The following is a 9,453-nucleotide window of genomic DNA, read 5'->3' on the forward strand; positions in this document are numbered from 1 at the left end:
TCCGTCTAATCAGAATGGTAAAAGAAGTCCACTAGGTTTTGTCGCTTTTGTTCATTATTCATTAGACATCTGTGGAACGGTCCTTCCATTGTAGTGTTGGAAAGAACCATCCCAACGAAGCCAGCCTGGTTCTGCCCACATTTTAAAATATGTTTTATTGACTTGACGGACTTTTAAATTGTTATGGCTCTCTTGAGACATCCCCATTATAATTAAGGCCCTTAACAAAAGCTGACTACCATGTTGGTGTGAATTCAGACCCGTGTACAAACCATTATATGACATTCCACTGACCTTGTACATACAGTCTCTTAACAGCTCATCCTGTACTGTTGTTTTTGGCAAGTTCACTGTGCCATACAATAAATCACAGAAAGGGAGAAGGGAAGAGCTTTCTGGCCTCGTGTTGTACAGCCTGGTGTAACGTTAGACTATAGAAGGCTGTTCTGTTTTTAGACATCCTTTTACTAACCTAACATTCATAATTTATGATTTCACTGTAAAATTCTTGCAATACTATACCAAAAGTAGTGCTTCCCTTTAATTAAGTGCTCTCAGTAGGAAAAACGTGAAACTGATGTGCAAAACATATCACTACACAATGATTGATAGTGATTACTTCTTTATGAACCCAGCCTGAGGGTCTGAACTTCCTGATGGATAAAATAGGCCATGGGGCTACTTCCTGAGATTGCCTAGTAGGGATCAGTCAGCCTTAGTAATATCTGAGGAATTTCTAAGGCACAAGCAGGAGAGTTTTAGAATAAATAAATAAATAAACCTGTGATGAACTGTGTTTTTGCATTGATAGTTTCTTGTGCAATTCCTCATTGTAGAGATTTTATTATGAATAATAGTAAGCATTGTACAATACTGAAATCTTTGCTCCTCTCTGAATTCTTCTTCATACTCTTCCCTTTTCTTAATCCTGAAATATCAGGGCTGGAACATGTGGAAAGCAAAATAATAGAGAGCCTCCTCTAAAAATCACGTAGTGTTCAGCCAAAGGTTCTTATTGGACTATTATTAACTAATATTCAAGGAAATAACAAATAATATTTGTTTGTCCAGTAAGAATCTTTGGAAATCCTTTGAAAGACTAAACACAGCCTTTCGTTTAAACGTGCTTTATCTTCAATACCTGTAAAGCGCTTTGTTCATTTTCCATGACCTGTTTCCAGAGTTATTAATAGTTCACAGCTTCACATGTTTTTATGCTCTTCTTGTTGGTGTGATTATTCATTAATAATGTCTGGTCTTTTCTTTTTTTTACCCTAGATTTGGTCCCGGACTAGTTATCTATTGGTATGGCTTTATCGAAGAGTTGGACTGTCATCGCAATCGTGGTATCTTGCTCAAAGACTGCTTCCCTACAGACATAGTTACTCTTTGAGACTTCCATGGGGGTGATAGAAAAAATGAGAGGAAAAGGCGAATCCGGAAGCAATTTTACTTTCCTGCACTATAAACTACTGGCAACATCTGCCCTGAACTTCAGGTGAACTCTTCCAGCCCAGGATCACACTACTACTACTTTAGACAAACACATCAAGGGTCTCTGCTTTACTTCAACCCTCTGCTGATGCAAGCAGCCAAAAAATACAGACACAGCCCAAACATTATCAGCATTTCTGTCTCTGTCAAACAGTTTATAGATAGCCGTAATCTTTCTTCCTTCCGGATGGCTTCTCCTTGCACTTTGAACAAAAGAAGAAATGTGGAGGCTGAAAGGTGTGGCTTTCAGTTATCCTCCCAGTTATGAAGTCACTTTAAAAAAAAAATGTCTTCTGTCACACAAGCCTCTTTTCTGGTAAATGTTAAAAACCTAGCTAACACAAACTTAAGTATTCCATTCTTAAATGGTCATGTTGTGCCAAGCTACTACAGGCTCGTATAGGTTAGGGAAGCAAGTCATCTGGCAATGCATTGTTTTAACTCTGAACTTTCAGGGTTTCTGGGCACAAAGCCAGACAGTTGACCCTTTTAATGTAAATTTTAATTACTGGTATTTATCTCATTTCATGCTGTTAAAAGCAATAGCATAATTGTAGAAATGCTGTTCTCTCTTACAAAAAAATGTTTCATTTGTCCGATCCTGAAATTAAAAGTCGAGAAATATTTATAGTACATATTAAGTTGTAATGGACATTTTAATATTTTAGAATAAAGTGGGCATTGTTAGAGCTTGAGTCTTAGCCTGGCAATCTGTGTTAGAAAGATCTTTTCGGTAACAGTATGAAGGCAAAGATTTTATTTGGACATGCTGTGGAGATGACTGAGAATCAGAGCTATGTACCTGATATATTACCCTTGGATATGAATTCAATACCTAATGGTCATGCTCACAAGCATATAAAACTATTCAGGCTATAGCAACCCTAAGTGGATGCCTCCTGCACTCCCATAGGTTATTTGAAGTCCTCAGTTCATCATCCAACAAGTACTCAAAGTTCATCATGTATATTCCACTTTCATGGCAGAAGGAAATGGAAGAAATATAATTATCACTGCTTTTCATACTCTTTTGATAAGCTATTATAAGCCTCTTTCCATTGCTTCAGAAACTGGTCCTACCCACATTCATATTATATATTTTCTGCCAGTCACTAGCATTCTCATATCTTTATATACTCATCTCAGCAAGGAAAGACAACATTCTGCTTACACATTCATTCATTCATTCGTTTGTTTGTTTATCACAATTATACCTTCCCCTTAACCAAAAAGAGATCTCAGAGCATCTTACAAAAATCATTCCTAAAACACACTCTGTCCTCAGACTCGCAAACAAAAAAGACGTAACACACAAGGAAAAAAGAATGATAGGGAGGAGGAAAATGCAAGCTCCAGCACACAAGTTCTTACAATTACAGCCAGCAGTGGTAGTGGCAGTTCTGGCTATGGGGAATTAAATATGAATTTCTATGACCCACATGCGTGGGGAGGGGCAAAAGAAAATGGCTGGGTTCAGAAATGCCTGGATTCAAAACACGGGGCTTTGCACACTCTCCTGCAGAGACAGAGCCCCAGTAGCAGAGATTAAAGTTAAGAAGTAATATAGGGTTAGGAATATACCGTATTTTTCGCTCTATAACACGCACCCAACCATAACACGCACGTAGTTTTTAGAGGAGGAAAATCCGTAGGCATGCCACCCATAGGCATTCCCTCCATAACACGCACAGACATTTCCCCTTACTTTCTAGGAGGAAAAAGGTGAGTGTTATGGTGCAAAAAAATACGGTAGGTTGCTAAAACTTTTTAACCAGTTCAATTGCACGCAGCAGCTAACCTCTTTCTACTCCTCTTGCTATGAGCAGGCCACACACAGAAGTAAGTTTAAAATGATTTACTTACAGATATTCAAGGTCTCAGCCATGCATTGTTCCATGCAGCAGCAGTGATAATGCAGGCAGAACACTCTTGGGTAGAAAATACAGCAGGACAACTTTGATTATGCATTCTAAGCTTGCAGCTAGCTTAAGCATGTCCATCCTGGTTGATTACACGATGCAGAGATAGAGAGATAAGGAAGAGGAAAGAAGCTTCACTTCCTTTACAGAGGAGAGGGGGTATGATCAAATGGAATCTATCTAGCAATACAACTCTATGATCCTTAACCCCTTAATGCACCAACTAGCAGCCATGCATAGTTATGTTTTACCGCAATCTCCCACATTGGCTGTCTTTCCCTTAATAAGAGCAATCCTTCCCCTGAAACACTCTACACACACACCCTGATCAGATCCAGGAACAGAGCTTGTGAGACATCTAGGTCAAAAGGGCAGAGCAAATCGGGAAGTTACCTTTTCCCCAGAGTTCACTCAGTTTTGCTGCTTTTTAAAATGAAAATGGGGAGATCTCATTGTATTAAAAGAAATAACATTGGTTCCTCCTGCCCCCTCCATCATCCATTTCCAGCAGAAGAATCTCAGTGCTTTTCCTAGAGTAGACCATGGCTTGCCTATTTTGCAGAGGACCCTGTAGTTTTTGAGGTATGTTTCTTTGAAATATTAAACTTTCAGCAAGACCTTATTTCAAGCAGCTGTAACTCATTTATGTTTAACATACTGCAACAAGCTTGTAGGTTTGCTTGCACATAAAAGATGGCAGAAGAAATCTGTAGTGTGTAACTTACTGGTACTACACAGAAGTAATATTCAGGGTGTTACTGCCTAGTGTACATAAAACTTGTTCAAAAGGTGAAAATAAAATAGTATTCCAGCATTATTCCCATACAGAACTGAAGATGAGAGTTGTCTACATGGGGTGGGGGAGGTTTTAAGGGTAAAACTGGATTTGCTTGAGGTGGTACAGCTGCATTCTGTTGTGTGAAGTAATCTGCAACAGCAGCCTTTATAAGATGGCTTAGTAGTTCTCTCTCTCCCTCTCTTTGGAATAAATTAAATTTATCTGCACAGATGTTGAAAATCCTGCTCAAGCCCCATCTAATCTTTGTTTTGTTTGAATTTTACATTAAATTATTTTAAGGAAAGATAAATAAACGAGGTGCTTGTATCTTAGTATTTATACCCCTCCATAACATTGTGACATAACAGGTTGGCAGACTATATTGGTGTCTTCAATCAAAGTTTTTGACTTTATTTAGAAATGAGCCCATATAATCATTTTAAAAATAGCATGAAGCAAATCATAAAGACTTGCTGTCGAACTGTGCTAATTCTCTTTCCACAGGCTTACCATCAGCAAAATTATTTTAAAAACTGATAAATTAAAAATAGTGCTCTATTGCAAAATAATAATGTATGTGTATTTTTCCTTATCAAATATACACATCAATTATAAGTGGGGGTTTTTAAAAAAAACCTAAAAAAACCTATTTTTTAAATTTTTTTTTACAATGCTATAGTCATTAGAACCTTAACATTACAGCCAAATCCAGTTTTATGGAGAGAGTATTCTGCAGAATGTGCTAATGAATTATGCCAAGCAAGAAAACAGAAGTGGGCATAAAACTGAATGATGTTCTCACTGGCATATATAGACTTACCAAGCATCTGCTCTTACAAACACTGTAAAAAGGCCTTTCCCCAAGCCATAGAAACTGCTGCATTTGTGTGCAATGAGTTCAATATGGAGATAAAAGGAAAATCTTTGGTTCATCAATAATGAGACATGGACACACATGGGCTCATTCTCAGTTGCCAGAGGCTCAGCTAATTACCTTTCTGTTATTCTTGGGGGTGGGAGATCTTCCTAAAATGGAGAGGGAAGTGGAGTTAAAATTAAGTAGATATGGGGGGGGGGGATATAGTGATGACGAGTGACTTCTTCGGTTCGGATTAAGACTCTTTCAGAATTCTCAGTGGCATAATGAAGTTTTCCCTCCACAAACTGGTAAGAGTGGAGGGAAACCTGTGACTCACCGAGCAAGCCTTGTGTCTGAGTAGGGATCCTCCACAATTTGAATGCAGGGCTCCCTAGTCAAAACCAAACACCCTAATTACACAGGGGTCACCAGTGTTGCACCCACAAGTGGCAGTGTGCCCACCAGTGCCTCCAATGGCAGCTGCGAAAGTTCTCAGTAGACATTCCCTTAGGAATCCACAATGCATGAGTTTATTTGCGCCTCCTGTTGTGTTACTATTTGCACACGCTCAGCCTCTCCTGCAGTGAACACACACCCTCAAAAATGCCCACATTTCATTGGATGCCAGAATTGGACACCCACAATAATTCTGAACAGAGGAGAGCTTCAAATTCCTTCTGTGTAGGAATGAGCATGGCAGTGGCTGCTGTACAGTCAAACCTCGGTTGTTGAACGTAATCCATTCCGGAAACCCGTTTGGCTTCCGGAATGTTCAACAACCAAGGCGCGGCTTCCAATTGCTTGCAGGATCTTGCTGCACTCAAGCGGAAGCTGCGCCGGACGTTCAGCTTCTGAAAAGCGTTCATAAACCAGAGCATTTACTTCAGGGTTTTTGGCGTTTGGGAGCCCAAAACGTAGGCATTTGGGATCCAAGGTTTGGCTGTAGTATTTTTTCCCATTGATGAGGTACCGTATTTTTCACTCCATAAGACACACTTTTTTCCTCCTAAAATGTAGGGGGAAATGCCTGTGCTTCTTATGAAGCGAATGCTGCACGGAGGAGGGATGTGTAAGCGGCTCTTGTCCGCGTTGCTGCTTTAAAGCGAGCCACAGAGGGAAGGAAGGGGAGCCATGGGTCCCGTCTGTCCCTCCTCTGGCTCGCTTTAAAGCAGCAAAGCAGACAGGGGCCGCCCGCTTTGCTGCTTTAAATTTGCTGCTTTAAAGCGAGCCAGAGGAGGGACAGACGGGACCCATGGCTCCCTTTCCTTCCCTCCTCTGAGGCTTCCTTTAAAGCAGCAAAGCAGACAGGAGCCGCCCACTTTGCTTCTTTAAATAGTTTAGTACAACATTTGATTCAGAATATTTTGTGTGTGCGTTTTCCTCCTCTAAAAACTGGGTGCGTCTTATGGAGCGAAAAATACAGTAGATGATGGGAAATGTGCATTCATCATTTTGTGGCCCTGTCTCTTTTTCTGCTCATCCAGAAGTTTGCAGAATATAAAGCTATAGTTATACACACACATCTTCCAGGGTGTTTAGTGTGCTTCAGTTGATGGTGTTGCGTTTTACACCACCTAGGTAATTTTTCATTTAAATGTGGTCTATAAAGGATTTTAATAAATAAACAGCAAGAATGAAAATCTTGAATCAGTGTCAGCTTTTGGGCTTCCGAGAAGATAATCAAAATTGCAAGACCAGCCCTCCTCCATCTGTGCTGGGAGTTGCCCTAGTGCTATTCTGGAAGCCAAAGGGAAGGATAAAAATCTATTCGTTCTTTTACTTATGTCAATGAATGAATGCCAAAAATAAAAGTGCAACGGATGCTAGAAGATAGAGAGTGTGAAGGAAGAGCTACAGGATGTTCTTTATTTTGTACACATATTGATTGATGCAGGAATCCATATGAGCTCCAGAAGATTGACCTACCCCATTGACCTAAATGGGAAGAGACCCCATACACACTGGACAATGTGCAGATATTATAGTTTGCACCATAGAGGTGAATGTGGTAGCCTTTCTGAGATGCTACATTTGCAAGCTCTCAACACACATGAAAACACTGGTTTGCGGGGGGAGGGGGGATTCACTCTGAATCATATTAAGCCAGTGTTGTTTATTCACTTTCCCATAGTATTCTTTGTGCATTAACTTTCAACACTTGTCTTCCTGGGACAAATTCTACCACAAATACAAGTCTTTATGATGCAGTAGCCAAATCTCCTACACATCAGTTCAACAGAGGCCCATGGTTCAGCCTAGATCAGAGAATGCTTAAGGGGAAAGATGAGGCTAGAGGAGACATGACCACTAGGGAGGCTGGCCAAGAATAAAGATGGCTTGAGAAAGTGGGGCAAAGTAGGTTATGCAGGGGAAAGTGAGGACCTGGGAAAACACAGGCTGGTAGAAACATGGAACTCAAGAAATGGAGAATCCAATGAAAAACTAGCTGTAGCCAGTGCTTTTTTTCTGGGGGAATGCCGGGGTCCGCATTCCCCTAAACATTTTGTGAATCTTTGTACTTTTGTCCATTTACTGTACACTGGTACCTCGGGTTACAAACACCTCAGGTTACAAACACTTTGGGTTACAGACTCCGCTAACCTGGAAGTAGTACCTTGGGTTAAGAACTTTACCTCAGGATGAGAATAGAAATTGCACGCCAGCAGCACGGCGGCAGAGGGAGGCCCCATTAGCTAAAGTGGTACCTCAGGTTAAGAATGGTTTAAGAACGGACCTCCGGAACGAATTAAGTTCATAACCAGAGATACCACTGTATTTATTTTTCCTGATTTGAACTATAAAATGGTGATTTTCTTGAGTCAAAATGAGAGTACCCTTAAACATTTTTAGAAAAAAAGCACCGCTGAGAATTATGGGCCAAAGAGCCCAGGGAAGAAAAGGGTTGTGAACTTGAGACTATATACTGTGACAGCAGGATTCTCTCAGTTGTGGCAATAAACCTACTGCAGGCATCTGATCTGGCAACCCTAACTAGAGGCAATGCATCTGTTGGAAACATGTAGCAGCTAAATTTCACATAACAATTTGAACTAATCAGCCAAATCTTGGGCAGCAGGTTTCTAGTTTATCTTCCGTGATGCCCTTCCATCACCCTGACAAAAAATGTGTCACCAGCACCCGTTGTACTGGATAGAACAACATCCTTAGGAGAGCTGTAGGCCCTTGTCTGTATTCTTGTGTTTTGAAATTAGGCTCCAGAATGGGTGAGCTTGATCCATATTGCTAAGGGCGGAGAGCTATCCTGCAAATCACTGGTCTTCCGCCGGTAGGTCGGGAGCCACTAGTGGGTCACAGCCTGATTCAAAGTGGGTCACAACAGGAGCACTGCCTCCATGCAAATATATGGTTAAAAAAATACTCATTTGAAATGCATCCCCAAACACATGTTTGGGTTAAAAGTGGGTTGAAGATAGGTTGAAGATACCTGCTGTAAATGCAATCATCTACACTGTAGATTCTCATTCTGGTTAACTTACTCAGAAGTAGCCAGTGGATAGGCTTGTGCCAGCCTTGGCTTTTTGGAACCGCTGTGGGAAAAGATTTTTTTTTAAATGGTATGCAGAAATGTTAACTAAGATGGCTAAGAGTGGTACTTGGCAGCAAATTACGCTTTATAGTGGAGCTATCTAGTACGATCTTTATAAAACAGGCCTTCTTGGGTTAAGGAAAGGTCACATGCTACACAAAGTTTGAAGGCACAGGGTGTATTACTCAAGGCTTTCCCTCCTGTGTATAGTAAACATTATTTGAACCCTTATTATTAAGACCATGCCAGAATTCAAAAGATTAAATAAGGAAGATGCAATTATGAGCTAAATAATAAACAGAGCAGATTCAGTTCCTGTTGCATTTTTTGCTTTCCTGCCATTGTTTAATATATGGCTTTTATACAAAGAGCAGCTTAGGTCAGCTACTATAAATTATGCTTTTAGTACAATGGTAATCCAGTAAAATTATTTCAAAGCTTGATCAAAGAGATTCAAAAGTCCCCTCTAAACTTTTCCATATTACAGGGGGTGGAGACTCATTTTGAAGCCTTAACTGTTTCAGTTTGGTCCAATAATATTTGGTGCAATCCTGACAATACTGAAATGTGTGCCCTACATTTGGAAAGACATGATATGGGCAGATTAATTTGAGGCCTATGGGGAACTTATACCAGCTGATGCTTTTAAACACACTCATTAAGACTCCTGTCTTAAGGCATCACACTGGAAGTGCTGATCCGTATTTACCCTTATAGGAACAAGACTGTGTGAAGCTTGGGCTCACATGCTCCCATCTCCCCTCTCCTCTCCCAGTTTGGCTGTACTGAAGGAGAAAAGATTGAGACTGGGGAGTGTGCAAGCATTTTTGCAAAGCTAAATCATGCTTTACATTCA

The 9,453-nt window shown here is 40.4% G+C and overlaps 1 protein-coding gene across 4 annotated transcripts in view; it reads left to right on the plus strand.

Moving 5' to 3' along the window:
* The window catches only part of CDIN1 (CDAN1 interacting nuclease 1), a 118,485-nt gene extending 116,304 nt beyond the window's left edge, over window positions 1–2,181 (plus strand). For all 4 annotated transcript variants that reach the window (XM_081210158.1, XM_081210160.1, XM_081210159.1 and 1 more), the window contains one exon: window positions 1,279–2,181. In XM_081210158.1, the coding sequence (XP_081066284.1) occupies window positions 1,279–1,393 (115 nt within the window). In that variant the 3' untranslated portion in view covers window positions 1,394–2,181. The remainder of the gene's footprint in view (window positions 1–1,278) is intronic.
* Window positions 2,182–9,453: the final 7,272 nt, after the last annotated feature.

This window comes from Podarcis bocagei (assembly GCF_964188305.1).
Source record: "Podarcis bocagei genome assembly, chromosome: 1".
NCBI classification, from domain to species: domain Eukaryota; kingdom Metazoa; phylum Chordata; class Lepidosauria; order Squamata; family Lacertidae; genus Podarcis; species Podarcis bocagei.